General features: G+C 37.9%; 1 protein-coding gene across 4 annotated transcripts in view; it reads right to left on the bottom strand.

Moving 5' to 3' along the window:
* LRRC2 (leucine rich repeat containing 2) overlaps positions 1–16,232 on the bottom strand; it is a 76,961-nt gene that overhangs the window by 20,277 nt on the left and 40,452 nt on the right. For all 4 annotated transcript variants that reach the window (XM_002193777.5, XM_072922231.1, XM_072922229.1 and 1 more), the window contains exon 5: positions 7,417–7,553. In XM_002193777.5, the coding sequence (XP_002193813.3) occupies positions 7,417–7,553 (137 nt within the window). The remainder of the gene's footprint in view (positions 1–7,416; positions 7,554–16,232) is intronic.

A 16,232-nucleotide genomic window follows, 5' to 3' on the forward strand; every position in this document is an offset into this window, starting at 1 on the left:
TTAACAAATATGATACATGGCTCCTTTGCAACTTCTGGAAAATCTCACAAACATAAAGATTCAACAGATTCTTTATAATCCCATTTAATGAGACAGGAAGGACCTGTGGGTAAGTTCTTCCAGTGTCTTACTGGATGGTGAAATTGCTGGGAAGTTAATGTCCTGTACATTTGATTTCATTTTTTATTTATAATTGTCACATGCATTAAAAAAAAAAAAATATCAATGAAACAAGACAGTTTTGGAGGCATACAGATTTGAAGAATAATATGCTGGCAAAACAACATAATATTTTACATTTCTATAGAGATGGCTAGTGTCCCACCTACCAGGTAATGGCTTTGAGATGTGTCAGTCACAGATTACAAAGACAAGTTATATGAAAATGCCCAGTGGGGACTCATTTGAAGCCTACACGCACATGCATAGAGCTTGTGCCTCTGTTTTCCTGCTAAATGTGTGGCTTTGATGAAGAGACTAACAAAAAGAGGGCAAAAGAATCTGAAAATTTTCCAGTTGTTGAACCACATTTTTAAAATATCAGTTGGAATTGTATTAATGTATAAAAAGTTATTTATGTCTATTCTGGATACTGTTGTATTTGAAAACCGTAGGTGACTAATGTTAGTGCCTAGTAAATCCCTGATCACGTCAGGGGGTTTTTTAGCATTTGTTACCATTTTTTAACTATTTAAGAGACAACTATTTATAATTATATTTTTCAGGTCAGCAAAGAAGAGAAATAACACCCATTTTAACTCCTGTGACCATAGAAAGCCTTTCCAGAGGGAATGTATTCCTGGACCTGTAGGTCATCAATGCAATTAAAGTAATTGGTGACATAAAGATTAGAAGCGGCCTGGGCTGCAGTTATCATACACTAATGGAATTTACTTTTATTTTATTATTAAATATAGCAGAAGCATTGCCACCATTTCTGACTGACCCAGCCTTGGCACAGGCTCTCCCAGACTTGGAGGAATCTTCTAGCAGCTTCTGATAGAAGTCACCCCTGTAGCACCCACATTACCAAAACCTGGCCATGCAAACGCAATACAATATGCTAAGGCACACAGAAGACTAGGAGGTGATTCAGGACAGCCAGCAGATCTTCACCAGGGAAATGTTCTGCCTGATCAGCCTAGTGGCCTCCTACAGTGGCATGACACCATCAACACCTGAGGAAAGGATCATCTATACAGATTTCTGTAAAGCCTTTGACATGGCTCCCCACAACATACTTCTCTCTGAGATGGAGAGACAGGGATTTGATGGCTGGAGAGGTCAGTGAATAAGGAACTGGCTGAGTGGTGTCATCCCCAGCGGACTGGTAAATGTCTGTCTGGATGGAAGTTGAAGAGAAGCAGTATGCCTCAGGGATCCGTATTGGAACAGTGCTATTAAATTTCTTCATCAATCATATAAGCAGTGGGATCAAAAGGACCCTCAACAAATTTGCAGATGACACCCAGCTGAGTGGTGCAGTTGACCTGTTTGGGTGATGTGATGTGACATGATGTGATGTGACGTGATGATGTGATGTGATGTCACCCAGAAAGATGCAATGTCATCCAGAGGGACCTGGACTACCTTGGGAACCAGGTTCACATGAGCATCATGAGATTTAATAAGATCAAGTACAGGGAGCTGCACCTGGGTCAGGACAATCCCAGTACCAGCACAGGCTGGGGGATGAGCAGATGGAGAGCAGCCCTGTGAGAAGGATTTGGGGGTGCTGGTGGGTGAGAGGCTGGACATGACCCAGCCATGGGCACTCCCAGCCCAGAAAGCCACACGTGTCCTGGGCTGCATCCAGAGCAGCGTGGGCAGCAGGGGAGGGAGGGGATTCTGCCCCTCTGCTCTGCTCTGGTGAGAGCCCACCTGGAACCCTGCATCCAGCTCTGGGGTCCCAGCACAGGGAGGACATGGAAGTGTTGGAGTAGGTCCAGAAGAGAACAAGAGAATTTATCAGAGTAATGGAAAACCTTCTCTGTGAGAACAGGCTGAGACAGATGGTGTTGTTTAAGCAGGAAAAGAGAAGGTTTCAGGGGAAACCTCACTGCGACCTTTCAGTTCTTAAAGTGGGCTTCCAATAAGGATTGAGACAGTTTTTAGTAAGAACTATTGTGCTAGGACAAGGGGTAATGATTTTAAACTAAAAGAGCTGAAAAACAGACGATATGAGGAAGGCATTTTCAACAATGAGGGTGGTGAAACACTGGTACAAGCTCCCCAGAGAGGTGGTAGATATCCTATTCCTGGAAACATTCTAAGTCAGATTGGATGGAGCCTTGAGAAACATGTTCTAATTAAAGATGTTCCTGCCCATAGCAGGGGGTTTGCACTAGATGATCTTTACGGATCCTTTCCAATCCAACCTATTCTACGGTTCTATGATTTTGAAAGGTCTTCATGTCTGTGTTTGCTTATATTATGACTTAGCCGAAATTGTGCATCAGAAATACAAAATAAGATTTAATTTGATCTTTTGAAAACACAGTGTGTTAAAGCAACCATGGAGCATAACATTTTAATTTCTCTGAATTTCAAATATCAGTATATACAGGATTGATATGAAAATGTAGGTATTCATAGATTCACTCTCTGCTTGAAAAATTATTCATATGCTTTAACAGTCTTGAATTCCTTCATTTTGCACCACCAGATGATACAGCAAAAATTCTAATCACTTACTGGGACTCTTCAGATGTAGTATTGAACACTGTTCAAGGCATAATAACTTTAAAATTTTTTTTTTTTAATTTGTCTCTGTATCAGAACGTCTACTGCAAGCATTCCTGTCTTGCTCCTGGTACTGTGGAATGTCTTGCCTGTCCTGTGACTGACATCATGTGCCATACCAAATGGTACGTAGGGAGGAAATTAGAACATCTTCATATTCCCTCTCTTCTCACTGAAGTTCCTTTGGGTCACATAGATACTGTTGGCTGCAGCAACATTATTGGCAGGAAAAAATGGAATTCAGAACAAAGCTGTCTCTTTGTCACGCATGAAATGTCATGCACAGGAAACTAATTGTGTGATTCAGTAAATAACTATATAAAGCAATACTTTCTGAAGAAAGAACACCTGAAAATAAGGTCAGAGCAGTTTTTCTACAAACTTTAACCTGAAAATACATTATTTCTAATATAGGCTTTTTTCCCTGGAAGAATAATTTTATTGAATAACTTGTATGAAGATGATAGTGAGAGGAACACTATCCAACAGTTAAAATACGAATACCAGCATCATACTAATTCTTAAATTCACATGCAAAATATACAAGAAATTTGGAAATAAATCTATCTCCTTCTCCCTGTATCTACTGATATATAGTATCCAGTATAATGTGGGAGAGGGACTGTGGTGGGGGAGGGACTGGATAAGGCATAGGGCATGCCTCACCATCTTAGCTAGAAGAACAAAGTCCTCTCCACCTAAGAATCTTACAAAATATGTGTTGTATCAGGGACAATTGTGCCCTAAGCCTCATAGTGTGCCTTTCTCTGCTAAACTTGGTTACTGAGGTCTGTAAGTCTCTGTTACAAGCTGACCACATAAACATAATGTCATGTAGGTTGTCTTTTCTTATGTACATTTATATTTTATTTCAATTTATATTTTCACTCATGTCCAGAGGAAGATTTTATTCATTTGCAAGTGCAGATAATATAGATTTGAACTCCACTGCAGATCCATAAAATTTCTCTGCCAAGTTTTACTTTGAAATGATACTAATTAAATATTGATTTTAATATCTAAAATGTTAGACATAACATCTAAATATTTAACTAGATGATATCTACTAAATATCTATATCTTAAAAATTTTAGATATCCGTCAATAGAACAAATTCTTTTAAATTGAGAGCTAGACATTGAAATACATTGCTCTTCTTTGGACATAATATGAAATGGTATGAAGTCCTAATCCTTGAGAAAGTAAAAGATGAGAACATACATCCTCAATCTTTTTTCATGTAGCATCAGATTACCTTGTTTTAAGATTTTGTGAGATGACTTACAGAGTGCTGAAAAGTGGCCTTTACAAACACAGAAAAAGCTTTTTGCTAGAAATTAACAGGCAAGTGAGCAATGTGCTTTCCTCCTGATGCTACAGTACAAGGCACGTCCCTCAAGGACCAGTTCTAAAGCATACTCAAACAGAAATGGTGAAAAAGTCTAGGCACTTGGACATACATGTTCCTAATAGGCTGGTATAGCTACTCCATGAGGTGCATTTGAGCTAGAATAATGTTATGGTTTTGGATGGGGTGTCTCTCTGGCCATTACTCTATGTAAAAAAAGAACCCAAGGCAAAATTAAGCTTCAATAATTTCTACTGAATGCAGTTTGCTTTTATTACTTCTGACTAAGTTTTACACTGAAGAATACTGATGCCATTCTTGCACACTCCTTTAATCTTCCCAGAAGAAACTTTTAAGGACTTGAAAGTCAAATAAAAATTTAACTTCCTAAGAGAGGATAAACAGGAGACATTTTTATCAACATTCTGTTATTTTTTTCTATTAGCTGCCAAGTTTTCTCTTTCTTCCTAATGTTGTAAAGAGAAGCCATTCTCCTACCAAAACAGAGCTTGCACATATTTGCTTTATTATAACCTCCAGTTCACAGTACTGACTCCACATGAGAGACATGGCCAACCCTTATGAGCATTTCACTGAATTAACTGATGTTAGCAACAATTCTACTGGATAATAAATCATCTAATCTAACTTGTGGTCATTAACACTTGTATTGCCTGTCTGCGGCAATGTGCCAGCAATGTGGGGAGTTCAGGGGAAGATACTCTGCAGAAAGACACCAGAGGCTGCCCTAAATGGATACCAGCAATTCCAGATGGCTGCCATCGACTAAGCACAGGACACAGCAAAGCTTCTCAGCAAAGTGTGTGGTGGCACTCTAAAAACTGATTTAAGAAAGAGTAAAAATTCCACTAGAGAATGGGGGAAAATAAAAAGAGGGAGAAAGAACAGAAGGAATATCAAGTCAAAGCAGGAGGAAGCGGAGGTGCTGCATGATAGAGTAGGTCTCCACACTACAGCTCATGGAAGACTCAGGCTGCTGCAGATGGATATTCCTGAAAAAGCTCAGCCCATGGGGACCATACATGAGGGGAGAACAAAAGTGTGAGGATGAAGGAGAAGCAGCTATAAACTGTGTACTGGCTGTAAGTTCCCTTGCCACCTTGCACTGCTCAGGGATGGAAGAGGAATCTGAAATGAAGTTGACCTTGTGAGAGAGGAGATGAAAAGCTTTTGTTTTATTGTCTTTGTTTCTTATTACTGAAATATATATTGACAAATATTAATCTTCCCAAAGTACAGTCTGTTTTGCCTACAAAAAATAAATGAGAAAGAATCTCCCTGTCTTTTACCTTTAACCACGAGATTTCTCAAAATATTTCCTCCCAATGTCACACTGAAGAGAGGGCTGAAGTGATCAGACAAGTAGGCATTTGGCTGTTCAAAGCTAGCCCAGCACTATTTTTCTGTTTTCCTTTTTTAGACTGTTTAGACTAATTCAATGTTTTAATTCACTAAAGAGTTACCTGCTAATCACTATAACTATTTGTCTGAGAGTCAACATTAGACACTATTATGTTAGCAAGGATTCTGAAGCAGTTGTTCTGAATAACATAAGCTGTAGTGAGTATGCTAAAGGCCAAACACTTAGCAGCATTTCACATCATTCAACAAAAGTGTTCCTTTAATTGTATGTTCAGCTTCCAAAGCTGCCCTTGAAATGTTTGATTCTGAGAAACTGAGTTTATAATCTAAATCAGAAGAGCTCGTGTAGCCTAAATCCCAGATCACTACAAATATAAATTGAGTTTCAGCCTCCAGAGAAACACAATAGATAATGCCAATATTTTTCTTCTTGACCTTTTGTACTATACTAAGATGATGTTGCTTGCAGTTTTTACTATTCTATAAAGTTATTTGCACAACTCCAATATTTTTCCCTAAGTTTTAAGTGAACCATTAGGCCATAAAATACACTCAGTTTTGTAGCTTTCAATTTCATTGAATAGGAGACTTTAGGAAGGAAACAATATTTTAGAGCTCTCCAAAGGCTCAGCCCTGGAAGAATTCATTACATGCACAGGTAGGTTTCCATGCAAAGGCTACTCACAATGCATAAACATGGGTAAATCCTTGCACTATAAGACCTCTGCAAGAAGTTGGGAAAATACCCAGTGGTTTAAAAACAGCAATGACTGGGGGTAAATTTACCATCCACAGGTTTGAATATACTACTCACTATTCTATGATCATTTTGTTTAATTCATTTGCCTATTCAGGACATATATTTCTTGATTCCATTATGATTCTTTTTTACTAGTCAAATTCTATCTGTTTCATTCCCTGGTTTTGCTTCCCAAAGGAGAAGAGGCAGGAGAAAGGAGACCTGCACTGTTTATTCTGTAGCTAGCATTTCTTTTTCATGTCCATTTATAGTGGGAAGATTCACTCTTTGTTTCCGTTTCATTCACACTATTTTTTTAGCAATTCTTTTTAGATAAACTTCTTTACTATGAAAAGTCAGTGGAGAAAATTAATTACTGTTACTTTCCTCAGAAGAGAACATAAGCAGGACTAAATCAGATCTCACATAAGTTTAATCCACTCCAGCATTGCCTGTGAATCACCAGTAACAGATGTTTAGAGAAAAAGTAGGAATAAGTAAAGAAGAGTCTGACACTTTTCCCTAAAGATCCCTCTACTCACCCCCCAGAAATCAGGATATTAAGAACCTGAGAAATACAGATGACAGCTAAAATTGTGGTTAGGTACCAGCCAATGATTTTATTTCCCCTTGATAATAAGTCTCAGAGCAGCTGTGGCAGAAAGCAGTTATGCAGCCAACAGAAAAAAAATAATGTTGGTGCATGCCTGGGAGTTCTTTTCTCAGTCTATTATACATTCATGCCATTCCTCACATATAATATCCTTTTTCAGAGAGATATTTGTGCTTGTAGCAAAATACAGTGCTGTTTATAGAACTTCCCATGCAGTTTTTAAATGAAAACAGACACTGAGAACAAAGTGTGCATGTGAATATGACTATCAAGATGTACTTCATTTTTACAGAAAACAGCTATTTGCAGCCGTCTGCTTATTACCACAGCCAAATCCCCTTTAGGATCCTGTCCTCCTTCATATATCAGAATATATACAAGTAAAACTTAGTCACTGGAAAACCAAAACAAAGTACTTTGGCCTTATTTAAGTGCTTCTAAGGCATTTTAAATTATATTACTAGTAAAACATTATTGCTAAAAACTGCAAGGAATATGATTTAATCTGTTAAGAAAAGAATTGAACACTGTGATAAAATACCTTTTAAGCCAAATAAAAAAGATGGAAACAAACATAGATTGTTATCTTACTTCAAATGGTAGTTCTGTTATTTCCATATTTCCAGACAAATCCAGTTTTTCTAGATTCTCACAATCACCCAGTTCTGGAGGAACTGACTTCAAATTATTGAAACTCACATTGAGTACTTTGAGGTTTTTTAAGCAGCCTGTGAGGGTAAGATAATTCAAATCAGTGTACTGAAAAAAAATTTAAAAAGCAAAAATAAAAGGTATACTCAGTTAAGCAAAGGAAAATCTTATTGTGATGATGAATAAGATTAATAAATATTTTCTGCAGTGATCACTAATATTTTGAGGCCAAATAATGCCCTTAATCAGCAATGTTTTTGAAGAGAGTTTGAAAGGAGACAGCAAAGACTTTCAAAAGATCTTGTTTCTTCTAAGAATGAGATACCTCTTGACCTCAGCTGAAACTAGAGAAGTTGGCTTTTGGTTTGGCCACTGTAGAAAATTTGCCTGCCAACTAAAAGACATCTTAGCAACTTTTATACAACCTCCTCATTGAGAACAATCACTCCTACTAAACTTACATCAAGGATTCTGTCTTTAGTATTCTACATTGTACAGTTTTGACTATATAATGGATGTGTGCATGTGTTTCATTATTTTCTTCATCATTTATCATATCCACTGGCTTAATTAAAGGCCATTATACTATTCTATGCTACATTTAGTAACAAAGTTTTTTGTTTCTTCAAATTATAACATTACACAATTGTCAGCAAAAGGAGGGTTAGAAACATAATTAAAATGCAATATCCTGAAAAAAATGCAAGTTATTCTGTGATATCATCAAACTGGAAGAAATTTGAATGTATCAAACAGCTAACATATTAGCAAAGGAATCATTAAATACATAACAAAATGAGAATATGTTATGGAAAGCCAGTTGTATTACACAAATGATTACGGAATTGCAGAATCACAAATGGTTTCATTTGGAAGGAACCTTCAAAAATCATCTAGTACAAAGCCCTGTCCAACATAACTGAATACTTCCCATGGTGAGTCATGCACAATTTCTCCAGGCATACTGTTCCAATGTCACATCACCTTCATCATAAAAAATTTCTTAGATCCAATCTACACCTACTCTCTTTCCATTTAAAGCCATTGTCCCTTGTCCTGTCAGTACAGGCAGGCACTGGTAAAAAAGTCTCCCCCTACTTTTCTCATAAGTGCACTTTGAATGTTGAAAGGCAGCAATAAGGTAACAACAGAACCTTCTCTCCTAAACACAGTCTAAACACTCCCAGCTGTCTCAGCTTTCCTTCATAGAAGTGTTCCAGACATCTGGCAACCTTCACAGTCCTTCACTGAAGCCATTCCAGCAGGCTCGTGTCTTTCTTATACTAGAAGTCCCTGTTCTGGATTAAATATTCCAGGTGGAGTCTCACAGTAACACACTCCCTTAAGTGTGACATACTGATCACACCTTTTTTGCTCAAGATACGGTAGGCTTTATGGGCTGAAAATGCACATTGCCAGCTCATATCCAATTCTCATTCACCAGTATTCTCAAGTCCTTCCCTGTGGGGCTGTTCTCTATCCATTCACCCCTAGTTTGCACTGATATTAGAAATTGTCCCAGCACATGTGCAGGATCTTGTACTTTCCCTTGTTTACTTCCATGAAGTTCACATGAGCTCACCTCTCAAGTTTGTCAAGGTGGTCCTGGATGGCATCCCTTCCTGTAAGGATATCAGCTGTATATACTCAGCTTGTTATCATCTACAATATTCACCTCTATTCATTTATTTTCCTGTAGCATTCCCTTCTAACCAGTGACAGAATACAGCATTCAGAAGGAAATGCAGAAGAAACACAAAAGCAATTCAGCAGTTGGAAACTGGGAGAGAACAGTACCATTGTCAACAAATTCTCAAAGCAGACTAGATACTTCTAAAGCAAGAAAAGACACACAGCTGCCAAAAACTTACATTAATCAGAGTCCCAGGTCTGGCCACGACAGGGCTAATTTCTTCAGTAGCTGATAAAGGGCATGGCCAGGACCCAGATATTATTCTATATCACCTCACATCATTGTCAGGAGAAAAACTTTCTTCCAGGAAGAAAGGGTTGTGGTTTGGCCAAGTAACCATGGCAGAGGGAGCCATCTGATTTATTAATTTTCTATTGTCAGGGCTTTTTTCTGTGTGAATTGCATCTTTTCTTGTAACTTCTGTCATTAGTACTGTGGTTGTTACTGTATATTTTATTAACTTATTGCTGCTTCTGGTAAATTTTTCTTCTCTCATCTTTTCTTTTTGTTCCTCCCATTCTCCTCTCCAGAGTGCTACAGGGAGAGGAGAAGGGGAAAGCCAGGGAGCAAGATGAAGTGGTGCATGGTTTGAAGAGTCTTGGAGGGCCACTAAATTGGGGGGTACCATTCCTAAATCATATCAGTCTTCAATTTATAACCAATTTTTTTTAAAGAATCTGGTGTTTCATTAGATTTGATTGACACTGCAGAGCACAAAGTGTACTCAAGTCAGTGTCATAGAAGTGTACTTATCCTTAAGACATTAATATTTAGTTAAACTTCTTCCAAAGCAAATGTTGCCTTAGAGTTGCTCACCTTTTGCAATCTGTGGAAATCCTCACCAGAAGCTATTTATTGCACTGAAAAGGACAGAGAAGAGGCATAGAGAGTAGAAAGTCCTTTTTTTTTTTTTTTTTTGCTGAGAAATTGCTGTTGCCAGAGCCAGAGACATGCAGTTTGATGGCCAACACTAGCAGTCACCAGATCACACAGCATTTTATATAAACCCCATAGCTTCCCTTGTACTCAACATTGTCTTTAAATGATGACTGAACCACCCAAATCATCTAACATGTGGCAGGCAAGGCATATATTGTAATAACTCTGCAACATTAATCTCTACAGGTTACAACAAAGAAATTCATAGGGTCTTCCACCCAGCTTCCTTCTAGTTCCAGTTCTTCCAGAAACTGAAATGTATTTTTAAATTCAGCTTTCCTTTTAGGATGGTGACCTTGTTTTCCTTTACTATAAGATGCTGGTTTAGTTAAAATAGAAGGAAAGATTTCTGTAAGACTACAACAGGCTTACAGACTAATTGTTTTGCCAGTACACTATCTGACAAGGGTCGTTGGGGTAATAAAACAAATTTAATTGTGTCAACATGTGAACTACCTTTTAAAAGTAATAGAAGTTTTAGTCTACTGATCAGAAAACCTCACCAGGTTTAGTAATAATGTAGATCTAGCCTAGTAATAATGTAGATGAAGATATTATATCACATGCTAAGTGTCAAAACCATGAATTTACCACTTCATTGCAACAAAATAATGACTGAAACAGAAATACCTTAAAACTACAGAATCAGAAAATCGCTATTTACTTCCTTAACCAATTAGCCCCTTGTTAAAGGAGAGCAAATCTCATAGGAATAAAAGAATAAACATTTACTCAATGGCCCTGGAATATTTTGCCTGTCCTTTCAGCACTGGAATATTGTACGGGTTCTATCTGGAATGGAGTTTGTGCTTCTCATAGCAACTCATATGGTGTTACCTTTTGGATTTATGACCAAACAATGGTAATAACAGAATGGTGCTAACACAGCAAAAAAATTTGGTTTCTCACTCTTCTGCCCCAGTGAGTCAGATAGGAGTAGGCTGGAGGCTGAGAGGTGATAGGGCTGATACATTGGATCCAAACTGACCAAAGGAATATGCTATAGCATATAATGTCACATTCAGCAGTAAAAGCTGGAGACAGGGACAGAATGGGAGTGAGGTTTAAGGTCTCTATTGCTTGGAGACTGAATGCGGATCAATTTGTTGTGAGTGAGTGCTTTTGCAATGTTGGTTTGTTTTCTTCTTCTTTTTAAACTGTCTTTATCCTGATGCATGAGTTTTCTCACTTTTGCCTTTTCCTTTCTCTCCCCATCCTGCTGTGGGAAACTGGACTGAGGGGGACTGACCAAGGTGTATGAGGCTTAGCTGCCTACAAGTGTTAAACCAAAACAGATGTTGCTAATTTTTCAGTGACTGAAATTTTTACCTCTCAGTTCAATTAATAATTGAAGAACTAACTACTAATGGACTACTAAGCAAGGCATCTGGTGTTACAAACATGCTAGTCTCATCTAACTCTGTTCAGGTGGTCATCTCTGCTGCATTAGAGACAAGGAGCATAACTATTTATGTAAAAGAAATCACAAAAATATAGCAGCCTTTCTGGGTAGTGTGATGGACTCAAGCACAGCTTCTCTGCCTGGCTTTCATAGCACCTAACATGTATGCCAATGTTCCCAGTACGGTTTGCAGGTATGAGAAAAAAGAGAAGTAAAAAATGCATCACATTTTTTCTTGTGATATACAGTCTCTCCCTAACATGACAGAAGGGCACTACAGATTCTACAGTCAATTTACAGTAACTTCTGTAACTAAGATTATGAAAATTGCTGGGAAAAGGCATAAGTCATGCAATTGAATTTTATTTCTGCAACAAATGCAGACAACATAGATGAATGGGATGAAACTTGCCAAGATCTGCCTGTAGGGAACAATCTCTTGGAATTCTATAGGGGTTATTTTTCACCTCTGGCTCTTCAGTGGATTAAGTTATGCCACCTGACAAGTGAGTAGTAGTCAAGCAATAACATGCCCTCTAGGGTGATAAGACATGTTTAAGACAAACCAGGATCTCCTGGATAACATTTTTGCATGACCACTTCACATAATCATATTTTTTTCATTTCTCACATTCCATTTGAAAAGTAGTTTATTTTTCACATCTGCTGTTGTTATGATATTATAAGAAGTTACTGAGTTCCATAATTTTCTTTATGTGGAATCATCTTCAGATTGTTACCCTAAATTTATTTGTAGAAGTTTTATAAACATTCAGTCTTTTGTCTAGTTCATCCATAAATAGATTTTTTTCCTTCCCTGGTGTTTACTTCTGATGTTTTCATAGGTAACAGACATTTCAGAATTAATTTTACTAGCCTGAATAAGCCATTTTTTCTAGTCTCTGCTGACAAAATAAAAATTCTCCTCCTTAAACGGTCCTAATAGACTTATTTTGCATCTGTTCTCATCTAAAATTACTGGGTAGTCCTCCTGTGACTGTTCAATTTGGAATTTCATTTCATTCGTTTTTTGCATTTAATGATCTCTGACATGCTGCATGAAAACTGAATACATGATCTTGAGCTCTGCAACTGTGTATTTAATTTCTGTATTTTTAGGAGTCTATCTGCTCATCAGTTTTACCATATTTCCACCTGTTTTGCAGCGACAACACCCAGATAAACTGTGTCAGAAAATTTAAGTAACCCCGTTCCTGAAAATTACTAAGTGATAAAGTCAAGACTGATCCTTGAGAAAACCCACAAATTACCTTCTTCATTACAACTACCTTCTCTTTACAAAATAAACATATTTTTGCCTCTGGTCTAACAATTCTTTTGCTCATTTTATTATTGTGGCATCAAAGTCCATTCTGTTACAGTCAAACATTCATTTTCCACAGTTCTCTGTATCAAATACATAATGGAATACCAGGTACCCAAGATCTGCTGCTTGAAGCTCAATCATGTTTTTGAAAGATAGAAAACAAGTAAGTTGGGAACAGCTTGCTTTTCCATTATAAATTTTTTATTTCAACCTGGTTTCCATTCAACACCACATCTCTAATGACTCCTTCCTCTAAATAACTGTTAAAATTTTTGTAACAAACTATGTAGATAAGGCTAGAGTTAGGCTATATGAGCTGTCGGAATGGTAATCCAGATTACAGAGTGAAATCTTCTAGGCTAACTTTGCCAGAGAGAGAGCACAAATGTGTGACTATAAAAAACATCCATGAAAACTAAAGGTTCTCAAATCCTGCATCTTGACCGAAAGAGCACAAAATTGTGGAGCACAAAATTCATCACTATTTGGGATGAATCCCAAAATATTCTTCAAATACCACAGACATTGTCATTTGGAGGAGGGGGAATAAGAAGAGTGATAAGGCAGTATGGACTTTGACAATCCTGAAACCTGCATTTAGTGGCTTATTTATGTCTTCTTAGTGTAGAAGTTCTCCACTGTCTTTGGTATGGTGCCCAGTAAAATCAGGCCTACTGAGGATGTGATACAGTCATTGAGGCACTTTAGGAGGGGAGGGAGGAGGTGACATCCCTTCCATGACTGAACAAATGCAAAACAGGATTTGACTCCCACACATGTTACATATACAGTCATATAATATTCAAGCACAACTTCTGAAGTAAAAGTAGTAATAGTAAAATCATTGCTGTACAATATGATTTTTAACTATGCTTAATATTGCTGATTTTTCATTCTATAAAACATGTAAATTCTGGAATTAAACACCTAACATCTCTGTGTTTTCCGGAAAGGTAGTAAAAGCCAAAATTAAATCCATGGCTTCCCTGAAAGTTTCCCAATTAAGATTTCTTATTTAAATGGGAGGTCCAGTGTCATAGCTGTTGCATTTATTCACAGCTTAAATTTTTAATTCAGTTTTAAAAACCTGAATTGGTAATTAAATTCTGTAATTTCTTATAAGCAATGCAGCATTCTAATAATGTTACTACAAATTCACCTTTAACACAAGCCTACATTAGTGTTCTAACAAGGTGTCAGAGACAAAATACAGATGAGGTTACAGAATGCCTTCATTACCTATGATCCTACTCAATGCATATGTAGATCCACTTGTAAAATGCTGGACAACTCTTTATGCTAATCTGCAAGCATAGAATCATTTAATTATGGAATGACTTGGGTTGGAAGAGACCTTATAGATCATCTTCCAGCCTCTCTGCCATGGGCAAGGCCACCTTTCACTAGACCAGGGTTCTCAAAGCCCCATCTAGTCTGGTCTTGAACACTTCCAGGGATGGGTCATCCACAGCTTATCTGGGCAACCTGTTTAACTGTCTGATCACCCTCAGAGGAAAGAATATCTAATATCGAAACTAAACCTACCGTTTTTAAATTTAAGGCCGATATCCTTTTTTCTGTTCCTACATGCCTTTGTAAACAGCTGTCTGGCTATTTTTATAGGCCTCTTTCAGGTACTGAAAAGCCGCAGTAAGGTCACCCCAGAACCTTCTTTCCTATAGGCTGAACAAGCTCATTTTTTGAGCCTGTCTCTCAGCCTGTCATCATAGGAGAGGCCATTCATCCCTTTAATCACCCTTGTGTCTCTCCTCTGGACTCACTCCAACAGTTCCATGTCCTTCCTGTGCTGGGATCCTAAGGCTGGATGCAGGGTTCCAGGCAGGCTCTCACCAGAGCAGAGCAGAGCAGAGGGGCAGAATCCCCTCCCTCCCCTGCTGCCCACGCTGCTTTGGATGCAGCCCAGGACACGTGTGGCTTTCTGGGCTGGGAGTGCCCATGGCTGGGTCCAGCCTCTCACCCATCAAACCCTCTTCAGCAGGGCTGCCCTCCATCTGTTCATCCCTCAGCATGTTTTGGTACCAGAGTGTGTCTCAACCCAAGCACAGCCCCTGGTACTTGGTGTTGTTAAACCTCACGAGGTTCACACGATCCCTTTCGTCTTTTCTACTTTCTTCTAAAATGGGCACAAAGTTTCCCATCTTTCAGTCACCTGGGACTTTATCTGACTGCCATGACTTTTCCAGTGTCACAGAGTGGCTTAGTGGCTACATGAGGCAGCTCCCTCAACCTTCTGGGATGTATCTCATCAGTTCCCATAGACGTGTCTATATTCAGGCTCCTCAGGAGCCTGATCTTTTCTTAGAGTGCAAGTGACTTAAATCCCCCAGTCCCTGCCTTCAGTGCCATCCACTCAGGAGGTATGAGAAGAGAGGCTGCCATTGAAAACTGAGTCAAAAATGTCTTCATAAAAACAGTCAACTTACAACACCAGTGTTTAATACTGCCTCTTCAAAGGGAGGATATAAACAAAATTTTCCTCCATTTCATACAAGACTGGTCTGTTGGAAAAATAACACTGAATACTGAATAAATGACAAAGTTAGTAGATGAATTTGCAGTTCCTCAGAAAAGGCATTTATGATTCCATTTACTGGAAACTCACAAAACAGATTTGGAATCTTATTAATAGAAAAAGCTATATTAGGTATCACGAAGACACTTAAAAATCTATTACTAATAGTTTTCCCTTCTGAGTTCTAGAAAATTGGATTAATGATATGCACAAAGGAAGTTTTATACTGTGCAGTAGAAAAGAGACAAAAAATCTCTCTGATTTCTTAATAAAGTATGTCTCAAAAGTAGTTATTTTAATCCTAAATATTTGGAAAATCAAATATGGGAGAGGACACAGTACAAATATTTTATTAACAGCTCGTTGAGAAGTACAATGGATAACTTGTAGGACAAAAAAAAATCCAAATCTAACCTTACAGTTCCACGCCAGCACAAAGGCTTTGGGAACATATGAAACTTCCATTCACTACTTCCTATGTGAATATAAGAATATATTGTTGGATAGTTTCAGTTATAGCAATTACTAATGTACTAGCATTACTTTACATACAGCAATTGCACTGCAGCCACAGAGTCAAAGCCAAAGCTCTAATCTCACTCAGATCACAAAGAAAATCCCCTGGCTATATCCCATTAAGAATTTTTTCTCTGTTATTCCTAGACAAACCATTTTAAGACAGACAACTCCATTCTGCAGGGTTTTTTTGGTTTTTTGGGGTTTTTTTTTACAAAGCTGATTAAAATATTTGCTATTACACAAAAACTATCAAATCAAAAGTATTCTCAGCTGTCTTCTGTTATAAATAAATTCTTGTTCATGTACATATGTGACTATAAGAGTGTGATATGAAATATCTGAT

This window comes from Taeniopygia guttata, chromosome Z (assembly GCF_048771995.1).
Source record: "Taeniopygia guttata chromosome Z, bTaeGut7.mat, whole genome shotgun sequence".
NCBI lineage: Eukaryota > Metazoa > Chordata > Aves > Passeriformes > Estrildidae > Taeniopygia > Taeniopygia guttata.